Raw genomic sequence first — 15,248 nt, forward strand, 5'->3', positions numbered from 1 at the left:
ATAAAAAAAAATGGTTAAGATGGTAAATGTTTTTTTTTAATCCTCACTCGAGGATATTTTTTCCATTTATCTTCAGATAGAGTGGGAAGGAGGGAGGGAAGAGAGAGACAGACAGAGAGAGAAACATCAACGTGAGAGAGACACATCGACTGGCTGTCACCCACACGACCCCAAGCAGGGCCAGGGATGAACTGCAACAGAGGTACATGCCCTTGACCAGAATTGAACCTGCCAATTCTTTGGTCTCAGGGCCAATGCTCTAACTGCTGAGCAAAACTGGCCAGGGCTAAGATGATAATCTTTTTTAAAAATATTTTTCTTTATTGATTTTAGAGAGAGAGGAAGAGAGAGAAGGAGAGAGAGATAGAAACATCGATGAGAGAGATGTTTCCTCTCTCATCAATTGGCTGCTTCCTGCATGCCCCCACTGGCGTTCAGGCTCACAACCTGGGCATGTGACCTGACCGGGAATAGAACCAGTGACCTCTTGGTGCATGGGTCAATGCTCAACCAGTGAGCCACATGGGCCAGGCAGATGGTAATTTTTATATTATGTATATCTCACCACAATTTAAAAAACAAAACAACTCAGAACTGTACACCAAAACAAAAACCATTTAAACTATAAATATATAGACTGTATCCTGATTATGGTGATGGTTGCAAGAGTATATACATTTGTCAAACTCAATGAATGCTTAAAATGGGTGAACTTAATTTATGTAAATATACCTCAGTAAAGTTGATTTTTTAAAAATGTTTTATAACTAAGAATTGTTGGTAAGGTCATCTATCTTGATTTTGTAGCTTTCCAGTTTCTCACATTTATCCTTTCCCCAGACCATGACAAATCAGACACATCCCCAAAGTTGCAGGTGTCACACTTACTGCAAGATGCTCATCTTTAGCTGTAGGCCATGCAGAACCTCGATCACTCTCTGCACATCCCCAAGAAGCTGGTGGGTGGCCACAATCTTCTTGGCATTTTGGTGGGAATAGTTCTCTTCTAAAAACGCCAGGCCATGCATATGTCCCCTAGTCAACCACTCCTTATCATACCAGTACTTTAAGCCAGGCCTCTGTCCTAAAATAGTGACAGTGAGAGTTAGTACTTGGCCTGAAGGAAACCCAAGTTATTTCATCATTGTACAATCATCACACAAACTTTTGGAAGGATGGATTGGTGTGTTCATTTTGTTCATTTATTTACCCAATATACATTTACTTGGCTCCCTACTAGATGTTGGTGATAAGGTAGTGAGTAAGAAATATAAGTTTCCTGATCTCCTGGAACTAGCCAGAGGTACAGTAAGAACCTGGATATCTCTTTAAAATTTTTTTAAAATAATTTTTCTTCATTGATTTTAGAGAGAGAAAAAGGGAGCCCTGGCTGGTTTGGCTCAGCGGTTAGAGCGTCGGCCTGCGGTCCAGAGAGACCCGGGTTCGGTTCCCGCTAAGGGCACGTACCTCGGTTGCAGTTTGTCCCCGGCCCTGGTCGGTCGTGAGGGTGGCAGCCACTCGATGTGTTCCTTTCACATTGATGTTTCTCTCTCTCTCTCTTCCTCTCTCTCCCTCCCACTCTACCTGAACAAAAAATGGAAAAATGTCCTCGGGTGAGGATAAAAAAAAAAAAAAAAAAAGGGAGAGGGAGAGGGAGAGATAGAAACATAGATGAAAGAGAACATCAATTGGCCACTTCCTACATGCCCCCCACTGGGGATAGGGCCCACAACCTGGGCATGTGCCCTGACTGGGAATCAAACTGGCAACCTCTTGGTGCATGGGTCGATGCTCAACCATTGAGCCACACCAACTGGACAATATCTCTTTAAATATAAATCACATCATCCCCTCTCCTATGTAAACCTGAAAAGACTTCCTACAGCACACAGTAGAAACCAAAAGCCCTAACTAACTCTGGCCTACTGAGGCTTACAGGACAGGCTACTATCTGCCCTTCTGGCCCCATCCTTATACTAGCCTCCTTTCAGTTTATGGAACACATCAAGTTCTTTCTGGTCTGAGGGTCTCTGCTTTAGCACCCAGTCTGTCTGGAGCACTATTCCTCAAGGCCTTTTTGGGACTGGCTCCTTACCACCTCTCCTCAGAGAGGCCTTTTTTTACCTCCCAAAGTAGCAGCCTCTTCAGTGCCTCCTAGCCATTCTCTGTTTGGTTGCCTTTACCCCCTCACAGCATTCATTTCTATCTAACAAGTCCTAATTAACTTATTTTGACTACTGTTTGAAACCCTCAACTATAGTAAGAGCCAAGTAAATAGGAACCATCTTACTCATCGTCGTATCCCCTGTGCCTGGAAGAAAGCATCTTGAATAGATTTATCAAAGGGAAAGAAGCCCCAAGTGCCCCTCCAACTGTCAACTACCACCTACCTAAATATTGGTCAGGTCCCCTCCCTTCCCTGGACTTTCATTTCCCATCTATTATAACGACAGATGAACAGGATGGCTTCAGGGGTCTTGTTCACTACAGGGACTCTTAGGAAGGACTGAAAATACAAACCCATGTAACTTGGCAGTGTTTCCTGCTCCAAAAGCCCAGGGAACAACTTTTAATCAGAAAACTGCTCACCTCCTGATATCTAAAAACCCCAAAATAACCCCATTAATCCCTCTCAAGGTCCCTGGGCTCTTCCTGGCTTTACCAAAACACATGGCAGGGATGCACCTTGATTCTGTTAAAAAATATTTTAAGTAACTTTTTAATCTATTAGGTTAAACTTCTGTCCCAAGACACTGTAGAGTTCAACCAAGTCTATAAATGTGACAAACAATGAGTGCTCAATTCGAGGAGAAATCTATTCACAGTCTTGGCAATTAGAATTATTGAAGTTCAGAAAGTATGTAGGGATTGATGAAGATAATGTACATGATTCCTAAAAAGAGAAAAGAGAAAGAATGGGAGACAATAAAGTAGACAAAAGAGATTTTAAAACAGTGCCTTAAGAAGCCCTCGGGATTATATGTGGAATCTCTGGGGCAGCTGCTGTAGGAGCCACCTGAACAGCATTCAGAGCAGCACTGCCTGTTTTCACAAGACAAGTGTCAGAGACACTGGTTCCCCCCTTCTGTCCTGTCCTCTCTGGGCCTGTATTTGCTCACCTGTCAAATGCTAGGGCTATACTAAGTGATCTCTGAGATGCTGCCTATCAATAATATTCTATGCCTGGCCAGTGTGACTCAGTGGATTGAGCGTTGTCCCATGGACTGAGAAGTCCCGATTCGATTCCCGTCAGGGAACATGCCTGGGTTACCGGGCTCGATCCCCAGTGGGGAGCGTGTGGGAGGCAGCCGATTGATGTTTCTCTCTCACATCGATGTTTCTGACTCTCTCTCCCTTCCTCTCTCTCTAAAATAATCAATAAAAACATATTACATAATAATAATGATATTCTATGACTCATAAACTAATCTTCTGACCACATTCTTCCTTTGAGATAATGGAGAAAACAGAAGCCAGTTCCTCTTTGTCTATGGCCTAATCTTGCACAAGGAGACACAGTATCACAACAGAGGTTACCAGGCCCCGAGGGGACCGACTTGCTGGAAAAATTACTGGTGGTCAGCCCCACACAACCAGCAAAATAAAGAGATTTGGCCCCACAAGCCAGTTCTAATTTCAATTTGCTTTATGAGATTAGGAAAGTCATTCATACCCATTATCATCAATTTCTTTCTCATCAGCAAAAATGGGAGCAGGAGTTCCTACCAGGCCCCTACAGGACTAAAAGGAATAACAGAAGCAGAGGTTCTCAAGTGTTGTCTATCTGAAAGGGAATCATGGGACTGGAGCTGACAGGAGACTACAGGTGGTGAAGGGAGAGGATGTCATCATCCTACTGACAGTAAGACAAGAACAACAGATTTATAATCTACCCTTGAGACTTCTGGAAAGGGGCACCCAAGAGCCATGGGCCAGCCCTGGAACAATGAAACTAACTGATCCTGATAAGGAATTAATTCCCTCTTTTGGGTGGCAGATAGGCTCTTTGAAACCACAACTTTCCCCTTTCCCTCAAGGGCACATCTCCCTTCTTTTTTTTTTTTTTTTTATCCTCACCCGAGGACATTTTTCCATTTTTTGTTCAGGTAGAGTGGGAGGGAGAGAGAGGAACAGAGAGAGAGAGAGAAACATCGATGTGAAAGGAACACATCGAGTGGCTGCCACCAGCACGACCGACCAGGGCCGGGGACAAACTGCAACCGAGGCATGCGCCCTTAGCGGGAACCGAACCCGGGTCTCTCAGGACCGCAGGCCTACGCTCTAACCGCTGAGCCAAACCGGCCAGGGCCACATCTCCCTTCTTGGTGGCAATGAAGCAACAGAGGGCAGGTGCCACCAGAGGGAGCAGAGGCAGGTTTCTAACCCTCCACCAGCTCCTAAAAGCCAATGACAGGGCCCACATCCTCATGAACACTGAAGAAAAGGAGAGTTCTAAAACTGGACTGATACAGAGAATATTAGCATGGCCTTTACACAATGATAACACCAATTTGTAGAGCATTCCATAGTTTTCACAGAGTTTTAGTCATGCAAGATGAGTAAGTTCTAGAGATCTGTTGCATAACACTGCTTTTTTATAAACAATACATTTAAAATGTTAAGAGGGTAGATCTCATGTTACATGATTTTTACAATAAAAAATACATTCTGGCTCCAGGTCAGCTCTTCAACTTGGCAAACCTCTTCACACATGGTCTCTTACTGCTAAGCTCGGGAAAGCTGGCCACCAGGCTGATCAACAAAAGCAAGAGAAGTCAGAGTCCAATCCATGCTGAAGAAATGAGTCAGGGGATTGGAGAAGGGGAGTTAAAGAGGGTGAAAAGGAAGGACATCTGTAATACCTTCAACAATAAAGATACATTAAAAAAGGAAGAAAGAAATGAGTCTCAAGACCACAGACACTTAGGCTGCTTCACGACCAGCTGTGCCAAGGAAAGAGCTACATACTGTTAATATCCCTGACTCCAGAAATCTCTACCTGGAGGGTCTTGGCAAACATAACAGGTGTATTTCTCAGGCACGTTTTCTTCCAGTAATCCCATGCAGACCCCATGCTGCCAGCACTGGCACTCTTCACACTGTTAGAATTAAAGAAGCAATAAAAATTAAATTCAGAAGGTATCCGCCCCATCCAAAAATGAGACCCACCCTGGAAGGGGCAGTGGGAGGTAGAAAGAGATGGGAGAGACAATGCCCATACAGTCGCCACTTGTTTATCGTGGTTAATCCGTTCCAGACTCTAGTGGTTGCACCTGGTGTTGAAGGCTTCCTCGGGTGCTCGAATACATAGGCTCACAGTCCATACATACAGAAATTTTAATTTTAATTTTTTTTTTTTTTTTATCCTCACCCGAGGACACTTTTTCATTCTTTGTTCAGATAGAACAGGAGGGAGAGAGAGAGAGAGAAACATCGATGTGAAAGGGACACATCGAGTGGCTGCCACCCGCAAGACCAACCAGGGCCGGGGACAAACTGCAACCGAGGTACATGCCCTTAGCGGGAACCGAACCCGGGTCTCTCCGGACCACAGGCTGATGCTCTAACCGCTGAGCCAAACCGGCCAGGGCTTAATTTTAATTTTAATACAGGGGTGTATAATTGATTCAGACAACCGAGTGCGTGCTGTATCATTTTCACTGTCTCAATCAACTTTTTAGTGAATATATTTGAAAAAACTGCGATAGAGTGAAGCCACGCAAGTCGAAGTGCGAAGTGCAAAGTGGCGAGGGACGACTGTAACTGACTTACACAGGTGCTGGGCTGCAACTATTCATCTAGAACTGTGCTAGCCAATATGGCAGCCACTAGCCACCTGTGGCTCTATTATTTACATTAACAAATTAAGTTAAAAAGTCAGTTCCTGCCCAGCTGTTGTGGCTCGCCAGACTGAGCATCGTCCAATGGACTGAGATGTCTCAGTTTGATTCCCTGGTCAGGACACATGATCAGTTTGCTGGCTTGATCCACAGTAGCGGGTGTGCAGGAGGCAGCTGATCCATGTTTCTAGAGGTTTGAACTTTTCTGATCTTTTTGACAAAGGAGAAATTGTTCAAGTATTCAGAAGAAGGTTGACTTTGTAATGACAAAACCTAAATTTGCATTCTGGCTCAGACATTTATTAGCTGTGACCTTGCAGAGGTCACTTCTCCATCCTGAGCTTCAGTTTCCTAATCTGAAAAATGGGATACTATTCCTACCAACCATGCGGGGCTATTTATGAAGAATCAGTGAATCATGTATAAAAGCTCCTGACAACTTTAATGTATTAAGAGTCTATTACTGGGGGGGAATCAGTGGAGGGAAGAGGAGAAACATCTGTAACAAAAATAAATTAATTAAATTAAAAAAGAGTCTATTACTACTAATAATGGGCAATCTAATTCACTTTGATACCTCCTAGAATAACCATGTGCTAGCATTTTGCATTTATTCACTCTAAATCTTAACAAAGGTCACACAGCTGAAGAGAGGCAAAGGTGGATCAGAACACAAGCCAGACAAGCTACAAAGGTAGTTCTTTTAACTCCTAAACCCCACTGCCTTCCCCGGGTAGGGGAGAGGTAAAGAGGGAGGTGAAGGAGGGACAGGAGGTAGAGAGAGGAAGAAAGGAGTAGATAATGAGGGCAGCTCTGGGAGACCTAAGGATAGTAAGTCTGAGGACTAAGAGCCCAGAAGAGGAAATGGAGAAGAAAAACAGATGTCAAAAGAGACACTAAAATCCTTCAAGCAATTCCAAACAAGGGCCCGAAATCTTTAAGTACCCAACTAAATATTCATTTAGCTCTGAAAGGTGAACAGTGAGCTTCCTGACTTGGCTTTGAGGGTGGGCCACTACCTGACCACAAGGGACTAAAAGTCCAAAATCCAGACAACCTTCAGCCACTTGGAGTACGATAGTGCCCAGCTTGAAGACAGCTTTCGTGAGCAGATATGAACCCTCTAGGAAGCTAATTATTTCAGAATCAACAGGGGCAGAGCTAGAAGTATAGATCTGATCCAGATTCTTACATTCCCAATGAGGAAAAGTAAAGAGTGCAGGACAACAAAGGTAGTTAGTAGCAGAAAAAAGATTAGTAATAAGAATGAAGGTCTCTCACAAATGACTTTGTAAGTGTCTTAAGAACTAGAATTCATCCTGGCCGGTTTGGCTCAGCGGTTAGAGTGGTGGCCTGCGGACCAGAGAGTCCCGGGTTCGGTTTCCGCAAAGGGCACGTACCTTGGTTATGGTTTGTCCCCAGCCCCCGTTGGGGTCGTGTGGGTGGCAACCACTTGATGTGTCTCTCTCACATAGATGTTTCTCTCTCTCTTCCTCCCTCTCCCCCTCCCGCTCTATCTAAAGATAAATTCAAGAATGTCCTCGGGTGAGGATAAAAAAAAAAAAAGAACTAGGATTCACTACAATTGAATCAAATACAGCCAAGTTGCAAATTTCAAAATAAGTTTCTTGAGTCTAGCTAAAAATACACCATTCTTTTTTCTTTGTTTGTTTTTGGTTAATCCTCATCCAAGAATATTTTTCCGTTGATTTTTTACAGAGTGGAAAGGAAGGAGAAAGAGAGAGAGAAACATCGATGTGGGAGAGACACATCGATTGGTTGCCTCCTGCATGACTGCGACTGGGATTGGAGATCAAACCTGCAACCCGGGTATGCACCCTTGACCAGGAATCAAACCTGCGACCCTTTGGCCTGCAGGCTAATGCTCTAACAGCTGAACCAAACTGACCAGAGCTACATTATTATTTATTTATTTATTTCATTCCTCACCTGAGGACAATTTTGCATATTCTCAGATACAGCAGGAGGGAAAGAGGGAGAAAGAGAGAGAGAGAAACATCAATGTGAGAGACACATCAAGTGGTTGCCACCCACACAACCCCAACCAGGGCTGGGGACAAACTGTAACTGAAGTACATGCCCTTAGCAGGAACCAAACCCGGGACTCTTTGGTCCATGGGCCAATGCTCTAACCACTGAGCAAGACCAGCCAGGGCACATTATTCATTTTTAAAAGGTTTAAATTTAGAAATGAACAAGAATAACAGAAAAGATAAAATATACAGAGTGGGAGGGAGAGAGAGTGAGAAACATCGACGTGAAGGGACACATCGAGTGGCTGCCACCCGCACGACCAACCAGGGCCGGGGACAAACTGCAATTGAAGTACGTGCCCTTAGCGGGAACCGAACCCGGGTCTCTCCGGACCGCAGGCTGACGCTCTAACCGCTGAGCCAAACTGGCCAGGGCTGAAAAATATTTTTAAAAGAGCAGAGGTAAAACAGTTTGATAATACCTTGTCTACTAACAAGGGTGCTGGTGAGACTTCTTTGATACTGCCTCCAGGGAGGGTTTATATAATATTGCTATAACAAATAGCAATATTTATCAAATTTACAAATGCACATACCCTTTAGTCCAGGAATTCCACTTCCAAAACTCAGCCCCACAGGTATACTTACACAAAATTATTCATTACATCAATATCATAATTATCTTTATTTATTTTGTGTTTTGTCTTTTTTAAAATCACTGTTATGATTAAAAACAATCTAGCCCGGCTGGTGTGGCTCAGTGGTTGAGTATCAACCCATGCACCAAGAGGTTGCCAGTTTGATTCCCGGTCAGGGCACATGCCCAGATTGTGAGACAAATCCCCAGTGGGGGGGTCACCAGGGGACAGCCAGTTGATGTTCTCTGTCACAGATGTTTCTATTTCTCTCCCTCTCCTTTCTGCTCTCTCTAAAATCAATAAAGGGGGAAAAATATTTTTTTAATCTACATGCCCATCAATAGGAGGAGGGTCAAAAAATTATCATCCAGCCCTGGTCTGTTTGGCTCAGCGGTTAGAGCGTCAGCCTGCGGTCCTGAGAGACCCGGGTTCGGTTCCCGCTAAGGGCGCGTACCTCGGTTGCAGTTTGTCCCCAGCCCTGGTCGGTTGTGTGGGTGGCAGCCACTCGATGTGTTCCTTTCACATCGATGTTTCTCTCTCTCTCTGTTCCTCTCTCTCCCTCCCACTCTACCTGAACAAAAAATGGAAAAATGTCCTAGGGTGAGGATAAAAAAAAAAAAAAAAAATTATCATCCATCCATTATGCAGCCATAAAAAAAAATGGGGAAGCTTTTTTGGGACGGGGGGGGGGGGGGGGGATAATCCTCACCCGAGGTTATCTTTCCACTGATTTTTTAGATGGAGTGCAAAGGAGGGAAGGAAAGAGAAAGAGAGAACCATTGATGTGAAAGAGACACGTGGATTGGTTGCCTCCTGCATGACCCAGACCAGAGCTGGGGATCAAACCTGCAACCCAGTACGTGCCCTTGACCAAGAATTGAACCTGCGACCCTCTGGTGTGCAGGCTGATGCTCTAACCACTGAGCAAAAAAAGCCAGGGCAGGAAAGCTTTTTATATTTGAAAATGAAGTGGTGTTCAACTTATATATTGTTATATGAAAAAAGATCTTAAAAATATTACATATAAAATAACATTTTTATTTTAAAAAAAATGGTTGCACAGCGATGTGAATGTACTCAATGCCAATTCACTTAATGCCACATACACTTAAACATGGTTTAAATGGTAAATTTTATGTTTACGTATATTTTACACACACACACTAAAATGAAGAGAATTTATTTGTTATTGCTTGTTTAGCCACAGAATGTTTGTGGAATGATATACAAGGTGATAAGGGCTGCCTCTAAGAAAGGGTAGTTGACAGGGGTAAGATTTTTCTCTGTATACCTATGTATACCTTTTAGCCTTTGAACTATGTGAATGTATTAGCTAGCAACAAGTAAACAATATAAATTTTAAAATAAACAAAACTTTTAAAATGGGCTTCTTGCTAAAACTGCTACACAATTTTTACTGGGGTTTGGCACCTAATATATATTTGTTGCTCTAGGGCAAAGTACAGCAAACTACAGTCCACAGGCCAAATCCACCTGGAGTCCAGTTTTTATAAATAAACTATTATATAAACATGCTCATTCATTTGACATATGGCCTATAACTGGTTAGGACAGAGCTGCGTAGTTGCAACAGAGACCACATGATCCTCAAGGATTAAAGTATTTACTATCTGATTATCTGGTCCAATTAGAAAATGTATGCCAAAACCTGGCCTAAAGTAATCAAAATAATTTAAGTATCAAATAGGTTTCCTGATGTTCATTTTTAATGTGGTACCCAGATTTCTCAAACATTCATAATTACTAAGTAAAATTTTAACCTCCCAGTGATTTAAATTAGCACTGGTAAATAAAGTCAAATAATAAAGTAATGTTGATACCAATCAAATAATGAAAATGATCAAAGAAAATTATTTCTATAAAGTAATGTATGTAGGTTATGGAAAATAAATTCTAAATGTATTCTAGGGTTATACAAATTATCGATGTAATTTAAAATTTCATTTTAAGAAAAGATTATTTGAGCCCTCCTAGATAATAAACACATTTGAAACTAGATGATGAATAAATTTTAACAATTTAAAATATATTTGTTCCAGTTAGCTCTCTAAATTTCTGTAGCCTTTTGCTAAAAGTTCCTGAGTGGAAAAGTTACATTGCTCATAATGACAGGGACAGTCAGAAACTATCCCTCTATAACACAAAGCCAGCTGGAGAGCAAGTGGATAACAGGAGAAGTCTGTAACAAAACCAAAGGGGTTCACAACAATGCCAGACAGGAAGCCACAGTGTTGAGCTGAGCTGGGAGGAAGGTCACGTAGAACCTGGGTAGCAGGAGACAGAAGTCAGTTCCAGACTCAGCCATGTAACAGCTGGTATGCCTCAATAGCTCCAAACAGTACAGAATAGCCCAGAACTGAGCATGCATCCAGAGAGACAGAATAAAAACTAAAAATCTTGCCCTGGATGGTGTGGCTCAGTTGGTTAGAGCATCATCCCATGCATCAAAAGGTCATGGGTTTAATCCCCAGTGAGGGTGCATATAAGAGGTAACCGACCTGTTTCTCTCTCACATCGATGTTTCTCTCTCTTTCTCTCTCTCCACTCTCTCTCTAGAATCAATGAAAAGCATATCCTCGGGTGAGGATTTAAAAAAATAAATAAACAATCTCCAATATCCCTTTAAAAATCAAACTTGAAAAAAAAAAATGCACACTCAAACATGTTCAAAGCTTAATGGTAAGACAACAGAGCCCACTAGTACACATAATTCTGTACTGCTAGGCTAGCTCAGTATTATGTTGTCTTTGGAACAAAGCTTTTCCTCCCATCTCTAATTAATCAAAGTGACTACACAGCATGTTGTTTAGGAAAACTCACCCATACAAAGGCCATGAGCATTAGGCTTATCTCTCAATAAGAGAAAAATAACTGAGCCACTGAAATGCTCCAAGTCGGCCACTGTCACTCACAACCCTGACTGCATATCAGAATTCATGGAAATAGGCCCACCCTTCACATTATGAACTTAAAAGTGAAGATTATCCATTTTGAACTTTCTAAACTGCTGCTTTCACCTTTATACATTTTGCGATTCTGTGGAAAAGTCCATTAGGAAAAGGGGTCCTGGTACTTAAAATGTTTGAAAACCACTGACCTAAGGCATACTTAAGGTCATACATATAAGGCCATATTTGAGACCATTCATGTATCCTGAATTCCCAGAGATTACCATAAAAAGGCTATTCAAAAGGGAAGACTACCAAAGAATCCTAACCAACATAACCATGACTTACTTAAAAACAACTCAGGTTCCCTGGACAGCCAGGCAGCTGCCAAGACATGCAGACAGCCCTTAAAGTCAGCCAGACAGGAGCCACCTCCACCAGAACTGTGATTAAGAACAAGAGAAGGACCAGAAACAAGCAGGTGCTAGCTAGTGATGGTCTCCCAAAGCAAGCAGGGAAGCCCACCCCACAGGTAAATCCCAGAGATGGAAATGACAGATGCAAATGTCAGAAAAACAAAGAACAAGAAATAGACAAGGTATAAAACTGGCCTCCATTTCTTTATGCCATAAAGAAAAAGTATCTGAGAGAGAAGGTAAGGATCCACAGGAAGATTAACTGCCATTCCAAAAATCTGGAGGGCCCTGCTGTTCAAATCTTCACTGTGTGATGGCAGGCTAGGCCCTTCCTATTAGTGGATCCCAGCCACCCCAAGCAGAGCATGAGGTTTAAACTCAATAATCCCTCAAGTCCTTGCTTCTTCTATTAATAGGCTCTTTACACCAGCCTGAGAGTTAGAGGACCCAAAATCAAAAAGCAAAGCTCAATCTGCTGCTGATAATACTGCCTATGTGGGGCTTCTGACGTGACTTATTTTTGCTGGCCTCTAACTGTAGTCCCTCAAAATTCCCTCCAAGACCAGGTTGTGCTTCCTTATACCTCTCTCCTGGAAACTCTACCTACCTGAATCATAAAGTCATTTTCCTCCTGAACCTCACAGATGCAGCGAACCACTTCAAAATCATAGCGGTCATCCCCATCGAATTCCTCATCTGGGTTGGTGGTCACATCGACGTCTTGACCATACTCCTCATCGCTCCAAAGAAAGCTCTCAGAAGAGGACTCACTCAGATTATCCTCCTCTGAGAGGAAAAGGAAAACAACAGTTACTATTTTAAATTGTTATAAAATTTTACAAATCCTAGATTGTCGAGTAACAGCCTGTTATCTAATAATAGCCCAAAGGATATATGCTGCCTAGCAGTCAACAATGTCTCATTTTACTGAGAGAGAAGCCCAAGGTAAATGGCTGCTCAAAGTCACAGAATTCATTGGCAGAGAAGCAGCAACTCCCCACGAACCTCACAAATCATCATCCCTAATGACTCAAAAGTGTTCCTCAACTGCACCCCATCCAGCCAGAACCTGGCTTACAGTCAAGTCTGTATCCAGAGCCACCTTTAAAACTGTAGATGGTGAGGAATGAAAAAGGGGCAGATTCCAGGTATAAGCAGAACTAAAATCACTAGTTCTTGGAGCCTAATTAGTTATAATTACAGCTAATCTTTACTGATCACCTATTCGGTAGACACTGTTCTAAGGCCTTTCCATATACTTATTAACTCCTTTTAAGCTCACAATCATCCTACAAGTTGCTGGAGAAGGGAAACTTCAAGATAGACTCAGATTTCTCCGAGCAAACAGGTTAGATGCAGACACCATCAAATAAGAAATGGAGGAATGGGGGGCAGCAGGTGTGCAAGTGACTGGGGGAATGATAGATTTGATTATAGACACACTGGCTTGGAGGTACCTGTAAGACAGTAACTAAGACCAAAGTTGGAAAGAAGGGAACTTCAAGGAAGGCACAGCTAATGGCATTTATTTTATTTTATGTATTTATTTTAAGAATATAATAGATTATACTTGCAGAAGGCTTGGAGAGTAGATTATAATACAACATAAATCCACTTTCATCAGACCACAGTGCCATACAAATTATCAAGCCAGCAGAGCGCCTCCTTACCAGATACTTTCACTTTCCCTTTGTAGAGTCCAGATTCTGAGCCATGGAGTTGTGGGCTCATATGGACCCCAGGCTTGTGTGAGGACCCACACCTGGTGACAGCAAATGCCTTGGGTGGAGAAGGTTCCTGGGAGGTATCACTGATCTCCCCACTGCAGGGGCATTCTGAAAGAACAAGATCAAAAAGGAATTAGCACCCCCAGACACGATCAGGACATTCCAGAATCAGCACCATCCAGTCAACAGCTCTGCTGTTCAAACAGCTCAAAGGTTCGGGAGCAATTCAACTACAAAGTGGTATGGAGGAGAGATTTAGAGATTATTTTTCTGGCTGCCTCTGAGAACCTCAAAACAAAAAGCTTTCTCTTCATCATCACCCTTCTTCCGTGATCTTTTCTGATAAGACTGTTTTTCTCAGCCAGAAGACTGTTTTTCTAAACCTAGCTCCCAAGGTTGGAACACGGATTTTCTTTAAAAATCAACATTTTTGTGAGGGCTAGAGACACACTTTTCAAGAAGTGAATTCTGTCCTAAAAGGATTCAGAGATGTGTGTTTGACTTGTGTGTGCAAACAAATACAGTCCTTTATCTGCATATCCTCTGCTATTATGATGTTTTCCTATGCACCACTGCCCTGTGGCAAGGCACACTGGCCAATGAAGCAAGAGAGATGGCTTTCCTAAATGCCAATGTCGCCATGTAACTCCTAAGGTGAGTGGGCTCCTCCCTTGCCAGGGCTAAGCCCACCAGCTCCAGTAAAGGCCTGCTGGCCCTTCCTTTCCTCTATGCAAGCTCAGAGGTCAAGATGGGGAGAAAGCAACAACCCCTCGGTCCACCCATGGTAAGGAAACCCAAGTGAAACACCCTACAGGAAAAATTACCAGGTTTGGTTTTCTTTTTCTTTTTCTTTTTCTTCTTTGGTTTCACTCTCACAAACTCTTTGAATTTCTTCTCTTTATTCTTTTCCTTGTCTTTTGCAGCTAGAATTAAATACAAGTGTAAGTATTGGCATTCTAACATTGCTTTCAACTCTGGGGTGTTTATTCTTAAGTTAGTAAGCACGTCCAATGTGAAGAACTAAAATGAATGGTAGAACAGAATTCTCAGTCTGGTTCTGCCCTCAGGGCTCTAGAGCCCCTTTTCTACCACCACAGCATTTAGACCTGGGGTCAGCAAACTGGCCCACTACCTGATATTGTAAATAAGTCCTCGTAAAACAAACCATGCTCATTCATTACAAGCTGACCATGACTGCTTTCATACTTCAACCACAGAGCTGACAGAGACCTTTGGCCCTCAAAGCTGAAAATATTTACTGTCTCGCCCTTTACAGAAAAAAGTTCACCAACCTTACTTTAATCAATGCTCCTCAATACTGGCTAGATACCTACATACTGCAATCACCAGGGAAGATTTTTTTTTTTATCCTCACCCGAGGACATTTTTCCATTTATCTTCAGATAGACAGGGAAGGAGAGAGGGAGGAAGAGAGAGAGAGAAACATCGATGTGAGAGAAATACATCGAATGGTCGCCACCCACATGACCCCAACCAGGGCCGGGGGACAAACTGCAACCGAGGCACGTGCCTTTAGTGGGGACCGAACCCGGGACTCTCTGGTCCGCAGGCTGAAGCTCTAACTGCTGAGCCAAATTGGCCAGGGCGAAGATTTATTTATTAAATTTTTTAATATGTTTTTATTGATTTTTTAGGGAGAGAGGAAGGGAGAGAGAGAAACATTGATGTGAGAGAGACACATCAATCGGCCACCTCCCACACCC

At 42.8% G+C, this 15,248-nt stretch overlaps 1 protein-coding gene and 1 non-coding gene across 11 annotated transcripts in view; one reads left to right on the forward strand and one right to left on the reverse strand.

Moving 5' to 3' along the window:
* PHF20 (PHD finger protein 20) overlaps positions 1-15,248 on the reverse strand; it is a 153,136-nt gene that overhangs the window by 18,847 nt on the left and 119,041 nt on the right. For 9 of the 10 annotated variants that reach the window (XM_036246046.1, XM_036246045.1, XM_036246038.1 and 6 more), the window contains 5 exons: positions 14,349-14,447; positions 13,468-13,632; positions 12,405-12,583; positions 5,000-5,099; positions 889-1,084 (listed from right to left, as the gene is read on the reverse strand). In XM_036246046.1, the coding sequence (XP_036101939.1) occupies positions 889-1,084; positions 5,000-5,099; positions 12,405-12,583; positions 13,468-13,632; positions 14,349-14,447 (739 nt within the window). The remainder of the gene's footprint in view (positions 1-888; positions 1,085-4,999; positions 5,100-12,404; positions 12,584-13,467; positions 13,633-14,348; positions 14,448-15,248) is intronic. The other variant, XM_036246044.1, reaches the window with a different exon arrangement.
* On the forward strand, positions 4,423-4,533 carry LOC118619435. The gene has a single exon (XR_004957210.1). It is a non-coding gene; the product is annotated as a U6 spliceosomal RNA (small nuclear RNA).

This window comes from Molossus molossus, unplaced genomic scaffold (assembly GCF_014108415.1).
Source record: "Molossus molossus isolate mMolMol1 unplaced genomic scaffold, mMolMol1.p scaffold_m16_p_6, whole genome shotgun sequence".
NCBI classification, from domain to species: domain Eukaryota; kingdom Metazoa; phylum Chordata; class Mammalia; order Chiroptera; family Molossidae; genus Molossus; species Molossus molossus.